Below are 22,347 nucleotides of genomic sequence, written 5' to 3'. Positions count from 1 at the left end.
TATCACATACATTCAGTGTACTGTGTTTTTATAAGTTACTAGATACAAACCTGAGATGAGTTCTGCTGGTGCTTTAACATGAGGGACAGTGCTATCATTTTTCTACTTAAGGCAACAGAAAGTCATCCTTAAGAGTGACAACAGAGAACATCACCAGGCTCACTCCACCCCACCCCTCACTACATCAGGACAGTAAGTGAACAAGTAAAGGCTTCTGAGGAAAGAATTGGGAAGTACGTTGACACATAATGTGAAAATGAAGAGAAAGAAATACAAATACAGTAAAGGAGAAACGTAGAAATAGCTTAGAAAACATGAAGACAGAGAATAAGAGGACTAATATGAAAAGTAAGGGTGCTTAATTAAAAGAAAAACAGAAAAACAACAGCCTTCCCTTATTTCATTAACAGAAGTATCAAGTATTCTGATCTTATGTTAGGAACGCAGCTCTGCTGAGCATACAAGAAAAGTCAGACTTTGGGAAATGATGGAGCAAAATTGCATGAGATGAAAATAACAAATTCTTGCAGAAGTCCAAGGCCCCATTTGTACTTTTCCAGCATGCTTCAGTTGAATAGGGGAATGCAAATTCTTAAATGCAGTTTTGGAAACAGCAACTAATAAAGACCTTTTCCTCCCCACATTTCTAAGATTGCAAAAGGAAACAAAAGATGGGAAAGTTGCCACAGTCCTCATGGCTCATGTGAAACAAAGGGAAGTCCTACCAATAAGGATGACTCTGGGCACAGGAAGAGTCATCATTATCCCGACAGATAAAGGAGAAATAGCAGTCCTTAAGATGTTTTGAGGTCTTACCTTTAATAAGCTCTGTAGCATAACACTTCATATAGGCAGTAAGAAGACAGTTTTATTAAGGACTTCAGAAATGTTAAGATTTCAAAACCAATCTGCTGCAATACTCAAATGAAGGCATTCAGAGAGCAGTGGGAGATGCAGGTGAGGAAAATAAGAATGTCTTCCCAGAAAGTAGCAGTACCAGCAGTAACAGTAATACAGGTACATCCCTGTTTCATCAGGAGATGATTTCCAAGAACAAGCATACAAACTGCTCTTCAGAGTCTATCATATGAACATAGTCTACTCTCAGTATTTGGTGCAGTATAACATTTTTTTATGCAGCTACAGGCATGGGTACGCAACATAGTCCAAGCATACAGCATGCAGAAGTGTGATATGAAGTCTGGTTTTTGGCTATCTGCACCAGTTCAAAGGATTTCAACCCACTGGGCCAGCATCTAGATTGTTCTGACTTTGGTAACGTCCTGCCTCTACACTTTTACATGAGCAAACATTCAGACACAACACTGGGGTAGGAAGGAAAGGAGTTTAAACTCAGCAACTCATCTTCTTTTGAGTGAACAAGCAATGTGTCAGTCTTCCTGTCTGCTGAGGGTCTTCCAAGACACCATAGGCTAACTAATACTATGACACCAACAAACAAAGTAAATGAAACAAGAGTTGTATTTACATTCACTGCAGCCCATTCCCCCTGTGCAAAGGAAACATGTACAGCCCCTGTCCCAGGACACAGCAGTTACATGCCTCCTCTGACAAGATCCCACGGAGCTACTCCCATCCCACACAGCTTGTGGCTGCGGACTGATGGTTCACTCAGCACTGCAGGCTTAGTGCTGCTACAGAGTCTGAACAATCAGCTCCATGGGTGTTTTTGGCATAAGGTCACTTTCAACACAACAAAAGTAGTGCTACCTTTTGTAGGGAACAACTGGGCTGTTAAATTCCCTACAGTTCCATTAACATATAACCATGAAATCTGTGGTCTGTACTCTCCCAGTATGTATTTTACCTCTTTTTTTTAAAAGACTAAATATTATACACTTACTTTGCTTCTAACAACTGTTTAATATTGACATAATTAGGCAATGTCACCATGATATAACCTTAAAATTCATATCCCTTGTACACTAACTTTTTTACTGAGTACAGAACGGCAGCGAGCTTTTTGATCTCAAGACATTTATTTCTCCAAAAAAGTCCAGTTTAATCTGAAAACTTTTTTTTCCTCCTCCAAATGTCAAGTTTTAACCAGTCTCTTGCCTCCATGTTTGGCTTCCATTCAGTTAGAGAAACCAGTTCTACAGTGTGCATGATAAAGGAAAGCCCTAATGAATTTTTGCAAGAAAACACGGAAGAATTTAAAGAGACCTTAGATCCATATCATGCAATTAGGAAGTGTTTTTTGCAATTTTTTAGCTACTGAATCCTACAAATTCCCAAGTGAGCCAGAAACTAAAGCAAGTATTATTTTCCTCTATGAAGGCACTCAGCCATTCAAAGCATACTTTCCTCATATATGTGAAGTCCTACTGTTCTACCTCTGAAAATAAGTGATACTACAAGAATTGCAAAACAAGATAACTCAGTTTAGTTCTAATGAAACTTATCTCTCTTCATCAGCATGCCTGAAGACCATTCATCCAATGTCATCTTCTAGACCATTTACCTTCCTTCTTTCTAGAGGCAAAGTAACTTGAAGTAACTTGCACTGAAGTTAAACGCCATTTTCTGCTCAAAATTGCTTATATAAAATACAAGGGAAAGGCACAATAGTTTTTCTTTAGCAGTCCATCACCAGACTTGAGAAGCAGGATAGTGTTCTAGTAAGAACAATGAGAAAATGTGAAAGAAAAGACTCGTGTTCCTTAAACTTGCCATTTTCTATGGAGCTGTGAAAAGCAGGTACAACTTACGTACAGTGCTTTCTTGTAGAACTGACTTTAAATAGGCACAAACAAACGTAAAGATGGTAATTTTGTCATTCTAGACTCTGACAGGAAAGACACAAAGCCAGAGGGAGCACATTTGAATCATCAGTTTCTTGTATCAAACTGTCAATACAATTAGCTTGTAAAAAAGCTGCAGATCTTCCACAAGGGAAAATGGAAGGCTAAACAGCATTAGTATCTTATAAGACACTAAATGGAGGTAAGACTGGATAGACAACTCAGCACAAGTCGCATCCAGATTTTTAAAAGGGAGTGAAGTGCTACAGTTTATGAACAAGAAACTCCCTAAATCCCTAACAGAGGTAGTCTAAGCTGCTAAGAATGTTCTTCTGCATACACTTAATTTTCAAGTTGTTGGAGCCGGTTGTACTCTCCCCATACACACAGCAATAAGCATGGCCCAAAAGACAGGGAAACTGAACTCATTATGACCTTCAGTAGGGATCAGTAAGAGGCAAGAGAGATATCTGTAATTACGGCACTGCCTGTTCGCTTTTGAATGCACTTTCTTCAATTCACTTATCAAGATTACTAAAACAGTATGGGAACACTAAGCCAATTCACTGTTACAAGATTTCATTTTGAAAACCTCTTCCATTCCACTCACACAACACTAGTTTTCCACCATTTAAACAAAATCTTGAATTATTTCCAAAAATAAATGTTTGTTAAATACATCTTTCCTGTGTAGCATACGAGATGTAATACTTCTTATTAAAAGGCCAGATGGCCCCGCATTCACTATTGTACTGTTAGACAGTAGTCCTGAAATAAATTTTCAAGTTCCTTAAAATTAAGTTTTGCCATTTAGGAAGCAGCTGTGATTAACACTGACTGCTCCACCTACTCAAACTCTGAAAATATTACTTGTTCTAAATTCAGGTTAGCCAGAGAGATAAATTTTGCTACTATTTAATTCAGCCTAGCCAGGCCACCTATAAACAGTTCTCCTTCTACGTGCTTGCAGGATAGGCCTCCTCATCACTTTTGTCGTATCACATAAAATCTTATTATGCTAACCCTTAATACTGACTTGCTCTAGGCAACTTTGAGAGCTTTTCCCACTCTGAGGCATACCACCAGATGTATAGTCTATACTTGTGATATTCTAGCATATGCTAAGAAAAACATAGCCTAAGACTGGCCCAGGAATTCTTCAGCAAAATAAGCATGCCACTCTGATCTGCTTCTGGATCATGTGCATCAAGAGCATCATCCTTGCATTTCAAGATCTTCTACTCTCCAGACTGTCCTATTCAGATCATCATTACAGATTGTGAATTCTGAGGTTGCTGGAAGCCTCTAGAATCAAAAAAATTTATATCTATTAAAAAAATCACACTTAGTAACTTCATTTCCCTAACATGAAATCTCTGGATACTTATGGTTCCATGACTCTCAAAAGGCATGCCTGTAACAAATCTTTCTGCATGACATTATTCCTAAGTGCTCTAACAGTTGCTCTACTCTTCTCATTATGTTCATTTGCATTACAAAATGCATACACTAGCTGCAGACATTAGGAGGAAAATTTCTCTGCTTACCTGGTAATTAATTCCCTTTCAGTAGTAAGGTCCACAGATCCATTCAGCCTGCTTGCAGCTTGGGGGTAAACCAGACTCATCAGTCATTGGCATCAGAATATCCCTCCCACCTAAATAAATTCTCACCTCCCATTATAAAAATGTCTAATGCCAAAATAATGCTATTCTGCTTTCCTGCATCACAGACCGTACAGTTCTCTGAAGAAAGTAGGGCTACGAATCATGGGGATACTACAGACTATGCTCAGGCATAGGCAAGACTGATAAAATAAAGCTATGGATTAGATAAGAGTTAGATGTTTCGTATGCAGATGGGTAGAAGGCCTTAAATCATAACTTCAAGCACAGTGGTAGAGTTATGCGCTTCACTTCAGCCAAAAAGAAAGCCATACCTGCTAATTTTATTGTCCCCACGCAGTCAGACAGAAAGCTGTCTAAGTCCTTTCAGCAAGAAATGCCTATTGGAATGTTTTTTTGGCTAGGGCAGATTCTTTTTGAAGCACAGATCTGAAAGCCCAATGCTATATTAAACATCAGAGACTCACATAAAGGCTTTCAAAGCTATCTGGACTTCATTCAGGACAAAGAACCACAACTAAATAAACATACAATGATGACAAACAATCTGTCTTCTCTTTTGAGATACTAAACCATGAGTGCACAGCACAAAAATCTTTGTTGGTAAAAAGGCAGTATCACACCGTAGGGTGGGAGGAACTAATTCTGAGGTCAGTGCTATGAAATTAATACGTAAGGACAGAATGTGCTTGGGAAGTACCTATATCTGACCATTCATAATACTGCAAGGCATACCTGAGGAAGGCTGATAAGACACCTTGATTTCTGAACTTCAGGAACAAACTGTGCCCTGTGTCCTGGATGTCACATAAATAAGGAACCACTGAAGAAAGAATCTGGAAGCGAATAGAAATTCCTAAATGCTACCAGCAGCAGTAAGAACTGACCACACTTGCTCATTGAACAGCTGTACCATCACAAGCAGAACACGCAGGGAAATCAGACTTGCTTCATTAAGCTGAGAAACACTGAAGGGACACTCCCACTAACAGCTTAAATTGTGTAACCTATTTCTCTGAATGGTTCAGCTAAGTAACAGGAAAGCTCCTGTTTAAGATAATTATTAGCTTTAATATCATGCATACATGAGCACTCACTATTTTGTTCTATGCAACACATTAAACATTGCAAATCACAGAGAAACACAAAAAAAACCCAACACTGCTTATATTATAACATCTCGTCTGTTACCACATCCCCAAAGCAGAGCTTACTAAAAAGAGATGTGACACAATAAAATTATATACAAGGCACCAGCTTCAAAAAAAGAAAAGTTTTTATCTAACAAGGGAAAACTTCTAGCACATATACTGGCAATTGATAAACAGTCTAAATTGGTCACACAGAAGACAACAAGCTGATACACACTGAGTCCACTCGTGCACAAGAAGACAACGAAAGGGAATAGAGAGGCCTTGCCTACGCTCTTCAAGCATCCACCTGGGACACTTAAATACGCTCCATTTTGGCAACCCAAAGGAAAAGAAGAACTTGAAAAGGCTATGCAGAAGAATTTTAACAGCACAACAAAAATTTAAACAGCAACTTTACATATCAAAAGCTAGAATACATTATGATAGTCGCCTGAGACAGAGAAGATGTTCATTGATATTCATCTTATACATCAGACAGTAGGAAAACTGGATTGGATATCTGGAAGACCTGCTTCCACAAAGAAGTTCCCCACAGGTGAAATGCAAGTCCTTCTGATCACTATACCACACTGAGGTGAGTTTGAGCTCAAACTCAGTCATTGACTGTATAAGGCAGTTTCCCAAACAAGACTCTAAGGCCATAGAAATTGAGGATGTTTTTTCCTAATTTTCCAAATCCTCTACTGGCCAGAAAACCAATAACAAGCACAGACTCCAGGTTTTTTCTCTAAGTACAACCATACTAGAATAACTCACCAGTTTGCCAATATGTACGTTCTTGCTCTGGATTTGACTTATGTAAAGCACGTACCCCTAGCCTATTCCATTAAATAATAACATGGATCTTAATGCAAAGCACAAAGAAATTCCAGCAAGACATTTGCAAACATATCCAAACACCTGGAAGAGTCTTCTTTCATCTCTTCAGCCATAAAGAGACACTCAGCACGACTTTCTTTCAAATATCTAGCATTCTGGGGACCCCAGAAAGGGCAGGGGAAAATGAAGAGAGAAGGGAACTAGAAGCAGAAGTATGTTATGTTTGGAGAACCCACAGGTTGTTTCGCTGCTGCTTTTACCAAAACGTAATGCAGTCAACTGGACCAAATTTACTTAAATGATGAGTTCATGCTTAAAATAAACTATAAAGCCTTTGTGAAATAAAAAGGAAAAGCTGCACCTGTTGGTATCCAGACTGAAATAAATAGTTTATTTATGGATGCAAGTGTATTCAAAATATGTTTATGTTTATGAAATTCGCTGTCAGTGGTAAATGTAATGTAAGAACTTTAAGCTGTAGCCCTAACTGACTGCAAATGAGACCTTTCAATCATTTCTAACTATAGTTAGACAGAATATCTTTCTCCTTGTCAATAGTGGCTGAAATTCCCATGCTTGAAGGAGAGAAAAGGAGCACTGTTCTGTCACTTACCATGAAGCATACGTATTTAAAAATAAATAAATAAAATCACCAGATTCGGATCATTTGAATGTATTCCAAAAAGATCAACATTCCCCAGTAGACTTCAAGAACAATTACATTTTTGGGAATATCATTACTTTCCCTCCTGTTAGGTTAATATCCATCCATCTTGGAAAAGTCCAGGTGTACTTCCCAACTGCCATATTTCTTTCTACTCTGAATACCTGACAAGCCAAAAACTAAAGCTCAACACATTTGTCCCTCCTTCTTTAAGCATAAATCTGATTAGCAAACATTTCTGCTAAAAAATTCAAGCGCTTTTGTATAAATAAAAATAAGCAGAAGTTTAGAAAGCTATCCTGGGTGCACTCGTCAGACTAAAGTAGGCCTGTCAGATTTGAATAGAATCCTAGCCCTCCAGGAGAACTCACCAACAATGAGCATATGGCTCTTCCTGAAGCAAATTAGAGTCCCAGGGTTTTGGCTTCAACATTGGCATTAGAGGAAGAATGGGTTACACTGCTGCATTCTGCAACAGCTCACATAAAATTGAAATAGATTCCCAGCACCTCCTTGGACTGTTTAGGACCAAAAATAGAAAAAATACACATATTCTTCTGTAGTTCCACATACTGATACTTCTGCAAATGCCTGGTATTCCCATCCCAACCAAAACTGTTTCTATTCATTTGCTCTGAAAGAGAGCTTATCACCAGCCACATTTATCAAATGACAGGCAGGCTAAGCAAGGAGCCAGAGCCACAGCAGTGACTTGTCAGGGAAGCCAGTGACCTTCCTCCAGGTATTAGCTGTAAAGCAGCAGTCTACTTTAAAATCTGAGAATCATTTCAGCTTGTCACGTTTCTTGTACTCATTTTCAAAATCATGAAAGACCCAAAACTTCAGCCCTAGGTTTTCAGTAACTAAGAAGTCCAAACAAATCTGTTCTTAGCTGTCAGTACCATGAAAAGCTGCATTTTAAGCTTTGTGAACTTGTTGTAGAAAAGGAAGAATGTCACAGAAGCCCCAGCCCATGCCATTTTTAATAAGACTTTGCCATAGTCAGTGGGCACACATTAGCTGTACCTGTTAGTGCTTGTGAAATGTTTCAAAAGATATTTTCTACTTCTATTACTCCTGGACTGGTGCCCACTGACAGCTTTAATACTCATAGGAAGTGGCTAAAGCAATGCCGGTCTGGACTTGACTACACTGCAGGAGCTCTTAATAAGATCCCTTCTGGAGGACTCTTCTATTTAGAAAGTTGGGTTTTAATGACTAAGCTGGCTCCCTAGAGAATCCTTGTTAAAAAACACTCCACTTTATGAAAGGACACCCAAGATAAATAGGCCTCTACTGTTAGAGGACTCAACATCCAAGTTGTTCTTCCTGTGTTCCTAGGCTTTCTGAAGGAAGAAAGAGATCAAAGTGTTTTGAAGCTGTTCAGTACGTGGAAACAGAACAATACATGCACACTAACCACAAAGGCAGGTACAGAGAGACACAGAGTGCAAACTACCACACGCTGCCAGAAAGTTCCATTTCTCTAGAAAAGTACATTTCCCAGCAAACCAGCAAATAAGCCTTTGCAGCTACTTGCCAGGGCCAAATACTAAAGATGTCTCCATGAGCTCAATGAGAAACTGGACAAATCTGTGGAACAGGATTCATTATGTCTACCATTAGACAAACCACAATCTAGAGCTCAGGACATCCCCTGAACCAGAGGATGGTAAGAGAAGTAATCAGACACATATCTTTCTTAATCCCCATCAGTGTAGCTATAGAATAAAGATTGGCTAAATGTGCCCTTGGTCTGAACCAGCCTAGACGTTCTCCTATGTTTAATTAAGGAGATGCAGAAATACCTTTTCTCCTTCAAATCATTCCACTAAGAGAAGAGAGATTCCTGTTTTGCAAGTGTGGGTGTTTGTTACTATCAAAAAGAAACGAATGAAGTTCACTTCACTTTTCATGTGTCTCTGCTTTGGAATTCTGTCCTTGTAATGATGCTCTACTTTCCAGAATTAACAAACAACTCAAAAGCTCATCAAATTTCATCTCAAGAGCTGTTTTGTTCATTTCCTTCCCCACGGTTCTCGATGGAATTCTTTCAGAACCAAACTGCTGCTATGGTTAGGAACCCTCTAATTTCCAGCCTGATCATAGCCAGCTTTTACTTGTTTGTTCTTGTGCCAACACTATCTGGTTTGGAGCTAAGCTGCAAGCTGGCTGACATGTTTACAATAACGGATCAATGGCCTTTACTACAAAAAAGGAAAGTAAAAGGTCAATTCTGCATCATAAAACACCTATTTAATTTTGCATTTAAACATCCAAGTTAATCCAAATCCATGAAAACAGAGTCTAAATATACATACACACAATCCAGATTCTGAACTGACTTGCTAATGGCAAGCAAAAATGTGCAGGCATGTTTTTTTTTAACAGAATGATTTTAAAATAGCACAAAGCTGTAAATAACTTCATAGATATATCACATTATACACAGTTATGCATGTGACTTACACAGGATAAGTACCAGGAAAGAAAATAAATAAAATAACAAAAAATCTTAAGAGCACTTACTTCCCAATGTTTTCAGGTAGTGCTTGCAGAGAGATATCATTTACTGAAAGACACGTTAGATTCTGTAATTCGGGAAAGCTTTCGGGCAACCTATGGAGATATCAATTCAAGTTTAGGACTTCCAGCATAAGTATTCACATCAACAGAATACGCAGAGGAAAAAAGAACATGTTGCAGAAAATTAGAGTCTTTTTAGCCAATATACACAGAGAGAGGGAGGAATGCCTATGTTCTGGAACGAACCTTGAAAAATTCTAGGAATCATAGTAAGAAAAAAGCATTAATCTCTTTTCCCTGCCTCCAATTTGCAACGTTACAAAGCTACATACATACAGCTGCATTTCAAGTATTATAAAAAATTAAATCGAAAAACGTATCCTACTGGTATTTTCCTGCATCTACTAGATGGTAAAGTAATTAAATCAATTACTTTGATTTAAGCTTCAGTTATGCATGTGCTCACAGCAGGGCCGTTTTGCGTTAGATACAAGGCTGCTCTTCACTTGCCGTTTCTTGAAGAAACAGTCTGTTCACCAGCAAGACAATGTTCTGTTGTTACAGCATTTTGCATGTACTAGCCCACAGCACAACAGCGTGCAATCCCTCTCTTCTCACATTATAAAAATGCAAGCAACCCTCCCAGAGTACCCAAAGCCTTCAGGTCCAACACCCAGTTTTCTGCACTGCTTGGCTTCCCCCAGTTCACACTTAAAAACTCCTTCACTCCCACTTGCAGGCAGTCAGGTTGCACCAAACCTGATCCCCAGAGCATACAACCTAAGCTCAAGCTGTAGCATACAGTTTAGTTCCTGCTCCTCACACCACCCGGCTCTGGGCACACGGTGCAATCCACAGACTGCTAGCAAACTGAAGATTCAGGTGTAAGGGCCGTGGGGAAAAGGGAAGGAGACAAATTACAGTTCAACCCCATACTGTGCTGTTTGTCATTTTCTATCTTTCATTAACAGAACATGTTTGGCATCTTGTGGCCTATCGATAGCATACAGTGGACTTCTAGTCTATCCTACCTAAATTCACCTCCTTCTTATTAATATAAACCTGAAAGCAGCTGAAAAGCAGCCATTTTTAGTACTGAAGTCATTCAATTTGACAATGAGGCAACATTCTGTTTTAGTGGAAGCACATTGATGGGGAAGCTCTACAACTGGCTTTTGAGCTCAGAGGAAACAAGAGCTAGGATCAATGGCTCAAACCAAAAAAGGTTCCAGGATATCAACAAAAGGAAATGACTGCTAGGCTTTCTCACTCTATCTTGGGTAATTAATGCCAAGATCTAAAAGCTGTTATACAGGTAAAACTGAAATTCTGGACTTTATAATAGAAAGCACCAGGCAACCACGTATAAACAGTTTGAACTGTCCGCATTTTCTAACTTACTAAATGGGTTGGAGTGATGTTTTCCAGTACATACGTACATTTTGGAGCCATTTTATCATGAACTTCTAAAATTCTCCTACAACTGCCAGCAATGAGTTATGAGATCTATTTGAACCCCGTTAAAAAGCCCTACAACTCTTCTGTTAGTTCCTCTCAGCTGCAGTCATGCATTACAGATACTGTTTAAAGAGATACAGTACTTGGGCCCCAAGCCTTATTCAGTTCACCAAATGGAGAATGATAGCTAACATGCTGCTGCTTAATATTTTTTATTTCAATACCACGAGATGCAGCTCTGTGCTTTATGTGCAGCGCACTCATCTGAAAATGCCACACAGTGACTCTCATCACTTTAATATCTAAACATCAGCTCAGCTTCAGTTTGCTTTACCAGATTTTTGTGGTATTATTATCCTCAGCATATAAATGGGCTACAGAGGCATGGGGATTAAGATCACAAGTGTCCCTTTAATGCTTAGAGAGCTGAATTTCCAGAGAACTTGGAATGCACTATGCGCTATATTCAAAGTGCAGCTCTGAAGAATCTCAGCCGCCAATGTGGGAGAAGCTGCCCTGCAAAACCGCTGTAGCAGCTTAAGATATTACAGACACTCAGCTGTTTGTTACCACTCACGCACCCCAGCCAGCCAGCTAATCGTGCAAGTATTCCCAGCCTATCTCAGCGCAAAGCAAAGAGAGTCGGTTAACGCCCACTGTGAATGCTCTGGTTTATGTGAATTTCTAAGCATCACAAAGGAGCTCTGTGGCACAGGCTGTTTAGGAAATGGTTCTCCAAATAGCGTTCAAAGGCTCCAGCTAGCAGATCACCTCTTCTGTCCTTCGTTATCTCCGGTCTCAGTTCACCATATGAATTCCAAACTCTTCAGCAAATGCAACAGAGAAACGTAAACAAACCTCTTCTGTAAGTGCGTAATCCCCCGACTCCATCAGAACACAGACCAGGAACAGCAGCAGCAGCAACCACTGATAGGATAGATGCGGTGCTTTTTTGCCACATGTTACTGCACGTCACTGTGTCCCAATTGACAGGAGAGCGTTGAAACACTAGTCTAAGCTTTAATCATTAGGAAAAGCCATTATCTGCAGCAGCTGATCTACAATCCATTCCAAATTGTCAGGCACCTGGATTAGTGCCAACACATTCGTGCTTACCATTGCTTTATCTCTCCCAGGTATGAGTGTGGTTTTCCTATGCATTTAAGAATAGGAATGAAAATCACTTAGAAGAGAATCAGATTTGCATTTTTCCTGGTCGGCTAACAAATTTCATCCCCTCCCAGTGAAGACGTTCATCACGTTCTAAATCTGAACTTTTGCTACAGACCCTGCCAGAGACAAACGTTGTTGGCAAGATCTCATAGAGATCCTAAATCACGATTCTTAAGGGCTTATTTAAAATTGTAATTGTTACAGCAAGATTGTAATTCTGGTATGGCAAGCGCTAAGAAGAAGGTGGAAATTACCTAGTTAGTGGATTCCCACTGAAATCTGCTACCTGTAGTGCCTTGCAGAACGAGATGCTTTCTGGTATTTCAGGAATATCTGCAGAAGAAAAAATAAAAGGGGGAAAAAAAAAACATCATCAAGAACGGCACAGTATCTACACTGAAACTACTGCCTCATTACGTTTAGTAACGTGCTACTGCAAGGAGTTATCTTGGTATCTTTCAAGCCATTTCAACATGCAGGGCTGCTTCATGTCCAAGTACTCATACTTGAAACCAGAGCAAGAGCAGCTACCAGCACAGAGCTGCTTTGTATTCAAATCCCATTTCACTTCCTGCTCTGCACCATTGTTTCTCATCCTAGACTATTCACCTGTGCATCAGCCAATCTGCATCAGCCTCTGTCCGGCAAAAAACAGATTCTCTGTGTTATAAGATTTTTCTAAAGAACCAGTTAAAGTCTGAACCTCCTGTAATCTGATCGATACGCACCCACAGTTTGTGCTGGCAGAAAGTACAGGGGGAGGAAGAGCGAGGAAAGGAAGAATGTGCAAGTCTCTGTTCACAGTGCACGCTCATGGAAACAGAACCGCACTACAGGCAAGCAAACTGAAAACATTATTCAAATCAACAGGTCCCAAATCAGAAAGGCAGAAACTAGTACGAGTTACTTATACATGAAAACAGACTTTTTCTTCTACCTCCACTACATCTATCTACCAAAGTCAATCATGCTACCTTGGACACAACGTTTTCTTCAGGGCCTCTTACTTCAGGCTTCTATGAGCAGCCTGCAGGCCAACTCTGTAAGCCCTTGTTTATTGTCATCAAGATCCAGCAAGAATGAAACAGATATGCTTGGTTTTCTTGTCTATCAACTTAAGATTCACCTGGAAAGGGATTTGAAAAGAAATCAAATCTTAAAGTAAAAATCAGACTTGTGCTTCTGGGGCTTTCCTATTTCCGTTCTTTCTGCACTGTGTTCCAGCTGTTTCATCTCCTCACACATTAGCCCTTTCCTATAGTAGGGACAAACAGCTAGAAACACTGACACCTACATAACTACAAGGAGAAAAAAAAGGCATTATGAATACCTGACTGAATAATCCGAAGTAATACATTCTTGCAACACATGAAGTTCTTAGAAGCATTTGCCTGCCCCTAGCATCACAGAAAGTGAAAGTACTGAACTCATTGCGGGGATGTAGCTCAGTCCTAAGAAACAGACAACTTTCTTATTCTTTTTAAGCATTCATGTGAAAGCATTCCCTTTAAGAAGGGGCTCTAAGGAATACAAGCAGCACACAGAACTGAAAACTTCCCCTTTCCCTACACAGAGAGGCACATGAAATCAAAACAAAAATCAGAATTGCATTTACAGACAGCAAAGCTGCTGCCTTTGATCATATCGGTCCTCTGTGTGAGCACCACCTGTAGAAGACTGAATTTACACTACAGGATTACTGAAGATATAGGTCCTACCTGCACTCAGCAGACATTAGAACCTCTGCCTGGCATTACAGAAACAACAAGCACAGACGCTGAAAGTTCTGCTTATCAGCTTCAAGTTCAGAAGTTCATTATCCACCACCTATTCCTCATACCACCCTTCTCTGGATAACCAGTTGGAAAATGAATAGAACTGCATTGGTTCACTTGTTTTTTAATAGCTTTGTCCCACTCACTCACCCTCTCCTTCACATCAAAACTACACATCATCTAACATGAGCTTTAATTAATTCAGAGTACATCTTTGTTTTGAACTATGGGAACCCAGGTACTATTTGTCACTCCTGAAAGGAACAACACTATTTTACATCCTCAGATGACTCAAAACAACTTGTGTCTTTGCAGCCCAGTCAGTGGGCATGCATCTATGTGCACAAATACCTCTTCTGTATACAGATGAGCATATCGTGTGTGAGTTATTCTCCTTAATTAACTAAAAAGCAAACTTCGAGTAACTATTTTGTTTTGGAAAACAACCTATATACACATGTATACAGGTATATACATAACTACAAAGCATATATATAGGTATATGCATACCTATAAAGCAGAAGATACATTTTCAGTGACTCTATCAACGTGTGGCTTCACTGCCATGCCATAAATGTTTCCTCTTCTATTTCTATGCATTCTTAAGCCAAACTACATTGATAATCTCCTGCTTTTACAAGTCTTAGCTATCATCTGTGAAAGATAACATCTGAACTATGTAAAATTTACTCCAACATTAATTGCAATACAGCTGCACACAAATTATTTACATGGTTTATTTACATGGTTTAGTGGGAGCTATTAGTAATAGGTGAACGGTTGGACTGGATGATCTTTTAGGTCTTTTCCAACCTTGGTGATTCTATGATTCTTAATTTGGATACACTTGCAAACAACAAGATCAGTTCTTGAATGAACGCATACTTTCTCAGCCTACTTATTCCAGGATATAAAATCATTACATGAGCAAGACTTATCAGTAGAAAATGATAACAGACACAAGAAAAATAAGAGAAATTCCAGTTCCATATTCTTTGCACTTCAAGTGCATTTTCCTCCTGCTGCTGATGCTTCTGTGACTTACTTTTCTCCTCTATCAAAATGGATGAAGAATAGAAAAAAAAAGAAAACAAAACCATCAGTCCATCCCTTTGGATTGAGGATTGTTATATATTCAGTAAGCAAAACAAGGTTGAAATATAAATATTAAAAAGATTTATCAGCCAGAACAGAAGCAGATTACTAGCAGACATTTTATCACTATGCATGATGACTACTATAGGATTATTTTGAACAAATAAGCTCAGAATAGAAAAGGAGCGTTTTAGTATACGACAAAAAAATCTGGAGTGATTATTATAGCAGAGGTGATGACATTCCATAATAGAAACACTGGCATAATTAACTGAAATGCAACGTAGTATATCAAAGTACATTAAAAAGTCCATCTATCTCCTAATGGATTGAGCAGCTTTTGCCACTACTGCTTACTACTAGGTTTTGTTACAGACATTAACACATAAATCACTGCCAACATCAGCAGCAGTAAGTTAGAATGCTTTTCTTGCCACTGCTGGATAACTGACTCAAATCCTACTTAAATATCTACAATTCTTCTAATACCACACACTGATGAATGTTCCACATTTATATGATGCTCCCAGATGTTCTGGCATACAGATCGTGCAGCACTGCTCATAGTAAAGCTATAACCAAACATAAGCCCTGTGACGTATGACAATGCAAATGCACTGGCAGGAGAAAATTCATGCCAGCAAAAAGCGGCAGTCATGTACATAAGAGCGTATATACATATATACATATATAGACACACACATTTCTATTCAAGATGCCTCTTCAGATGTGCATCATCCTTGGGAATTCTGTACTGTCTCAGTGTGAGAATTACTTATAAAAAATCCTTTTACTTTCTGCTAATCCATTTTTATTGAAGCTTTTTAGAACAGCAATATGCCCCAATTCTTTCTCATCCCTTTTTTCCTTCCTCTGATGGCTACAGGAGTTGGGAGGAAGAAAATATTCATTTTAAATTGATAAAACCTTTTGTATGGCACTTTTTACTCTGTCTTTATATAACATTTGAAAACCTGGTTATATTCTTTTCTTTATCCAAAGCCTACATGGCCAGCATTCTTTACATACTCTGCAACAGTGAACATCATTTCCAATTATCAGTATCAAGATAGCAATGGTCAAGAAGGTCAGAGGCTGCAAGAGGACCATTAGACCAGAGCTACTTTCAGCTGCAAAGGCAACATGGAGCATTCTGCTTTGGTGGGGCTGGTTGATGAGTCACATCTATGAGCCACATCACAATTATATCCAGCAAACCCATTACAGACTTGAAAACTATGAAACAAGGCAGCACTATTCCTCAAGAGACAGATAACCAGACACTAAACAGATCACATTCATCCTGTTCAATACATGGAAGAATTTTCCCCTGTCTCTTCTCACATTACACATATATGCATGAGTTAAAGGCCCAGCTAGCCCATTAAATCATCAAACACTGTGGTGCTTGAGCAAAGTAGGAGTTACGAGGTTCCCCTTCCCTTTCACAGAATCATGGACTGGCTTGGGTTGGAAAGGACCTAAAAGCCCACCCAGTGCCAACCCCTGCTGTGGGCAGGGCTGCCCCCTACCAGCTCAACTGCCCAGGGGCCACCCAGCCTGGCCCTGAACACCTCCAGGGATGGGGCACCCACTACTCTCTGGGCAGTTGAGCCACTGCCTCACTGCCCTCTGCATGAAGAGTTTCTTCATAATAACTAACCTAAATCTCCTCTCTTTCAGCTTCAAGCCAACTCCAAGTGGTCCTTGCCATCCAAGCCTTTACGCTACAAAGGCTGAAGCCTGCCTTTGTAAGAGCTCTTTCACCCTGCTCACCACCACCTCCTCCACCTTCCAAGCTCAAGAGGAGCAAACTATTCAATTAATCAAATGCCTTGCGAGGAGGAATTTGTGCTGCAAATGTTTATTTGTCTTTGCAAAGTGCTCTTCAGCTGCAAAGCCCAGCTGAGGAGGTTGTTATCACACAGACAGCAACAGGGCACCTCTCTCCCTTTCCCGAAGCTGCTTCCTGAGGGGTTGCTTCCTCCAGCAGGACGGTTGGAAAAGGGTTAAACCTCCCTCCTTTTCCACACTAAGAACATGACAAGTGGAATGATAAGCTTGTTGCTTTTTTTTCTGTTCTAAAAGTCAGAAGGCTCTGCTACAAGCCCTGAAGGATGAAGTAATCAGCTCTTTACCTGAAGTGTTACAGTTTCTGGGACAAAATGTGACAGGAGTCGTGTTGTTCTTGCAAAGTCTATTATGATTGAGTGGCTCTTGTACAAGTTGTAACATTTTCCTTTTGAAACTCTGAGGCTGAGGATATACAAGACACTAAAGAAACAGCTCTTTAAAGAACCGCCCTTACAGCTTTATGGAAAATACACAAACAGGTTCAGGTTGGGTTTTCTCAGCCAAATCCCTTACTATTTAATTAACAACAAACTGAAACGAGGTAAGTATATCTCTTCCTCCTCCTCGTTTCTCTACACTTCCCTCTTCCAAGGGAGGTGAGAAACAGGGAAAAATGTTGCTCACAAAAGAGCATTTCATAACTACATAGAGAGTAAGCACCTTACTTAAAAGAAAACTGTGTGAAGACTTAAAAACAAGCTGGCTTTTTGAACAGTTACATGCAAAAAATCAACAGACTGTCCTCCTTCTCAACTGCAGCAACAATCAGAAACACGGGATCACACACTGCAAATGGCAAACGTGAGGGAAAGGGCCGCGGCTGATGGAAACTCAAAGATTAGATCACAGGGAAACAGCAGTTCCAGGTGAACTCAGCAGAAGAGATGGAGCTCAGCAAGGAATTACATCTGCTTTTCATCAGCACCTAACAGCAAGAGTGTTAAGCAAGGGTAGGAGATGCTTTTATGAGGATTTCTGTCTTGGACCTTGAAGTTAGCAGAAATTAAATCACAGAATCATAGAGTGGCACGGATTGAAAAGGACCACAGTGGTCATCTAGATTCAACTCTCCTGCTATGTGCAGGGTTACCAACTACCAGACCAGGCTGCCCAGAGCCACATCCAGATTGGAAATGTATTTTGTAAAAGCAAGGAAAAAAAGGAAAGTTAAAACTAGTATTCTACCTGTGGATGACAGATACTGTGTAAGCATTGCAACAATCAAGCTGTGTATTTATTGGCATCTAACCTTCTCCATGAAAAGCCCCAAGTAGCTCTACAGGGAAGAAAAGAGCAAACAAAGCCTGTTTGAAGATCTTCATTTTGTGATCTTAAATCTAGATTACCCACAAACCGAAGTATTTATTTTATGTCACTCCCATATGGATTGACATTTAATGCTTGACCAAAGGTTTCTGTTTCCAGCTTGGCCTACTGCTTTCAGAAAAGCTCCACCTTTGAAACCTGTGTCTCCTCTTGAATTTGGATGAAGCTATCAAATTTGCTAGATACATATCAAAGTTGCTAGATACCTAAACCAGCACAGATCCCTTAGAAAAACAGAACAATTTGGCATAATTTGCCATGATAGAAAAATCACTGTGTTGCAAGAAAATCTAGTAGTCTGCAGTAGACATAGAATCATAGAATCACAAGGTTGGAAAGGACCCACAAGATCATCCACCCCAACCGTTCTCCTATTACCATTGCTGCCACAAGCCACTAAAGCAGATCTCACAGCTCCTCATCCAGACACTTCTTGAACACTGCCAGGGATGGAGACTCCACCACCTCCCTGGGCAGCCATTCCAGTGCCTGACCACTCACATTTTTCATCCCCAGCACTTTTCTTTATGAATCAATCCCTAAAATTCACATTTGAGATACAAAGATGATATTGTGCTTTTAGCTCACATTTTAAACTAACCTCAGAAGAGAACTAACTAACCTCAGGAGAGAATACAAAGAAAACATCCCAACAGAACTTAGAATTGTCCAAAAATTATTCAGAAGGCCAAACAAACACTGTCAGCAAGCAACTATTTGAAAGAGTGAAAAACCAGTTTTCTTCTGGTCTATAGCTGGGCAGCCTTACTACCAATTAGCACCAAACAAACAAGAATAAAATCACTTGCCTGATTGCCAGACATAGGCTAGAGCTTATCACTATCAGCAGTAGTATCTGCCGCTATACAAACTACAGCAGTCACTGGTGGGATATCCCATGGCTTCCAGGCGTTCACAACAAGGGTTACAGTGAGTACATCCATAGTATGCATTCTTGTCAGGTACGAACTATCTATCACAGGAAAAGGAGCACACAAAGGACACAAAGCAGTTCCAAAGGCAAAAAAGCAGCCTACCTAAACTAGCAGCTGAATGTTTTAACAACAAATGTCTGTTTGCAAACCATACTGCCTCACCACACATCTTCCTGCCTTCTTTTTCTTTCTTGCCCACTGAGCAAGTATTAACTTACAGAAATGTCTCAGCTTACTACTTACTGCCAGAACCAGACCAGCCTATTTGTGTCAGGGCCACTAGTGCCAAGTGAGGGGAAGAGGACTTCCGCGGTTGAGGGTTCAGATGCTGGAGAAGCACAGCAGAGGCAGACAGAGACATCTGAGGTTGCACCAAAGATCAAAAAGCAGCAGTTGTTACATGAGAGGGTGTAGTGTGAGTGGAACTACAGGACAGGATCAGAAGCCTAAGAGTGCTTCTGCCCACCTAGTTGATGTTCTCACTGCAAAACAGCTGGGTCACCAGCTCAGGCTGCTTTGAAACAAGCATTCAGGCCTCTTCCTCTTGGTCAGTACTTCTAGTTTGAAAATAGCAGTTATCTGGCTTTTTGTGGGAATGCTTACCCACTCTGTGGGCAGAAGGGAGGTAACTCAATTGAAAGGATGACAGGTATGTCTCTGATATCAGACAGCCGAATAAAAACAGAAAGCATTGGTATGCATGCCCTAGCACAAACAAGCAAGCTGAAGCCCTACAGAGTAAAGGAAGGATTACAATCCGTCCTGCTGCATTAAGCGATGTTCTGTATATCAACCATGTGAGCGCACAAAGCATCTTAACAAAGCTTTAAAATACTCTGTGATTAAGATGTACACATCACACGATATGCAGTGACTGTGTTGTTCTGAGGATGACTAAGAACTGTAAACAGACTTTTAATTAGATTGTAAAGTAGCTGAAAAGAATAAACCCTTCAAATAAAAAGCAGTAATATCAACTAGATCATCAGCACAGAGGAGAGGGGCAAAGACTGAAGATCGTGTAAAATAAGAATTTCCCAGTCTACAAACATAAGCCATTTGGGGAGTAGGGAAAAGGTAAAAGGAGGTTCTCTGCATCTGGAACACCAGCTTGCAGGTGCCAGAAATCGACTTCATTGATCACAGGTCAGATTGTCAGCCCTTAGCAGCAACAGGTCATCTCACATTATCGTGCTGCTCTTGTTTGGATGCTCCTGAGGAACCTGCAATTATTTTTTACATAAACTACTGCATATTTGCCATGATGTAGCAACTGCATTAAGACGGGACTTTAAAACGCAGATCTTGATTTCACCACATTTGTATCCAACACTGTACTATCAACAGACATAAGCTCAGTTTAACCAGCAGAAATGGTTATTAAACTAACAGCGATTTCCACAGCACAGAACCAACTGCACATATTAAATTGAAATATTATTGTTAATGGAAATCAGAGTAAAGAACCACTTTAAGGTTTTGAGGACTCGGCATCATGCTGAGTCAAATATGTCTTAACAAGATCTGCCCACATACAGATTGCTTTAGTAGCTGCCACAGCAAACCTATCACTCCTGAGTTCACAAAGTAACTGATCACAGCAGCATAGAGACAGGAGTCAGAAACAGAGCCAGCATAATCCATCTACAGAGACCATCAAAATCCACTTAATACTTTTCCACTGCTTTGAAACTCAGGGCTTGGACACAAGAGAAAACTTGAAGGTTAGTGAGAGCTTCCACAGAGGATCACTACTGACTTGCTGCCAGCCAGAGAACAACAGGCAGCACAGATCTGGTCTACATCCATTACATCCATTGCATGACTAAGTTCTTGCTAAGCATGTTTAATGAGAACACAAAGAGTAGCAGCAGAGAAGCCTGCCAGGCTTTTATCACAGAGAGACAGCAAACATGTACACAAGCACAAAAGGCTCATCCCCCACACAGGCACGAGGGTTAGCCTTCATCGCAGGCAGGGGCACACAGCAGCACCGGGCAATGCGGCTCCCACACCTGGGGGGGTCCTGGCCACTGACTGGAGAAAAGGGGCCACGGATGCCCAGCAGCCACGATCTGGTGCAAAAGCTCACAGAGGTTTGCTGTGGCTGAAACTGAAACGAGCTGCTGAGCCACCTGTCAAAGGCTAGGAAAGGTACAGAAGGTTTAAAAAGTTAAAAAAGATCCAGGACTCCACACTATAATAGGTTATTATGAGAAATTACACCAGCTAGTAACTTACTTCAGATAAAAACACTCTTACTAAGCAGGTTAACACCTGTGGGGCATTTTAAAGAACATGCAATATCAGGAAAAGTGTATCAGTGGAATCTGGAGGATTTAATACTTATCAAAGGCAGAGAAACAAGAAAACGTTCTTGTAGCAGGGATACACCAAAAAGGAATGAGCCACATCTGCAGCAGCACAGCTTACACACACAGCATACGTAATCCTGCATGTAAGCTTGTGTTACATTAACTGCAGAAACTTTATGCTGTATCCCTCTTGTCTGGAAGAAGTTACAGAAGGAGAAAGGCCATTAACACGGTAATGAGTGTGAGATGGCAGGGCTCTAAGCTCTGTGAGTTTCGCCCCCAGGGGTAGTGAAGAAAAAAAGGAGGAGAGGATGCTGCAAGAAATCTCTGGGACCAGCAGCATGGGCAGCAGGATGCTACACTGCCAAGGGATTTCAAACAGCAGCACGTGCTTCTGGAGAGAAGGAAACTTAAGCACAGCACCATCTGAGCTGCACAGAAAGAGCTGCAGGAATTCAAGCACAGCTTCCTTCCTTTGGACTGCATTACTTTTCTGACTCGCAGGGTCTTTGGAGACTGAGAGTGGGTCCCTCGTGCTGTAGAAAAACACAGAGCACACAAGCATTTCTTATTCTGCCTAGAGCAGAATCTGTCTTCTGCACCACATAGACAAAGACTAGTTCTGAAGCTCAATGCAAAGTACAGGAGCCCTGCCCAAACTATGTGCATTTGCTTCAGCAAGACGGAGTCCGTGCAAAACTCCCTGGTGATGTGAGAATCCTGGACAGGATTTACTTAAATCTGGGGCTTCAGAAGGATCTGCAGTCATCGCAGACACAGCAGACGAGCAGTAGAGTTCTGTGTGTCAGAATCACAGAATCGCAGGGGTTGGAAGGGACCTCTAGAGATCATCAAGTCCAGAA

The 22,347-nt window shown here is 40.4% G+C and overlaps 1 protein-coding gene across 7 annotated transcripts in view; it reads right to left on the bottom strand.

Moving 5' to 3' along the window:
- The window catches only part of LRRC1 (leucine rich repeat containing 1), an 89,099-nt gene that overhangs the window by 53,410 nt on the left and 13,342 nt on the right, over positions 1-22,347 (bottom strand). For 6 of the 7 annotated variants that reach the window (XM_072331810.1, XM_072331814.1, XM_072331811.1 and 3 more), the window contains exons 3-4: positions 12,439-12,517; positions 9,557-9,646 (exon numbers count right to left, since the gene is read on the bottom strand). In XM_072331810.1, the coding sequence (XP_072187911.1) occupies positions 9,557-9,646; positions 12,439-12,517 (169 nt within the window). Of the gene's footprint in view, positions 1-4,312; positions 4,417-9,556; positions 9,647-12,438; positions 12,518-22,347 lie in introns of those variants that run through there. The other variant, XM_072331816.1, reaches the window with a different exon arrangement.

This window comes from Excalfactoria chinensis, chromosome 3 (genome assembly GCF_039878825.1).
Source record: "Excalfactoria chinensis isolate bCotChi1 chromosome 3, bCotChi1.hap2, whole genome shotgun sequence".
NCBI lineage: Eukaryota > Metazoa > Chordata > Aves > Galliformes > Phasianidae > Excalfactoria > Excalfactoria chinensis.
The sequence above is the reverse complement of the archived record's forward strand: the minus strand, read 5'-3'. Positions and strand labels throughout refer to the sequence as shown.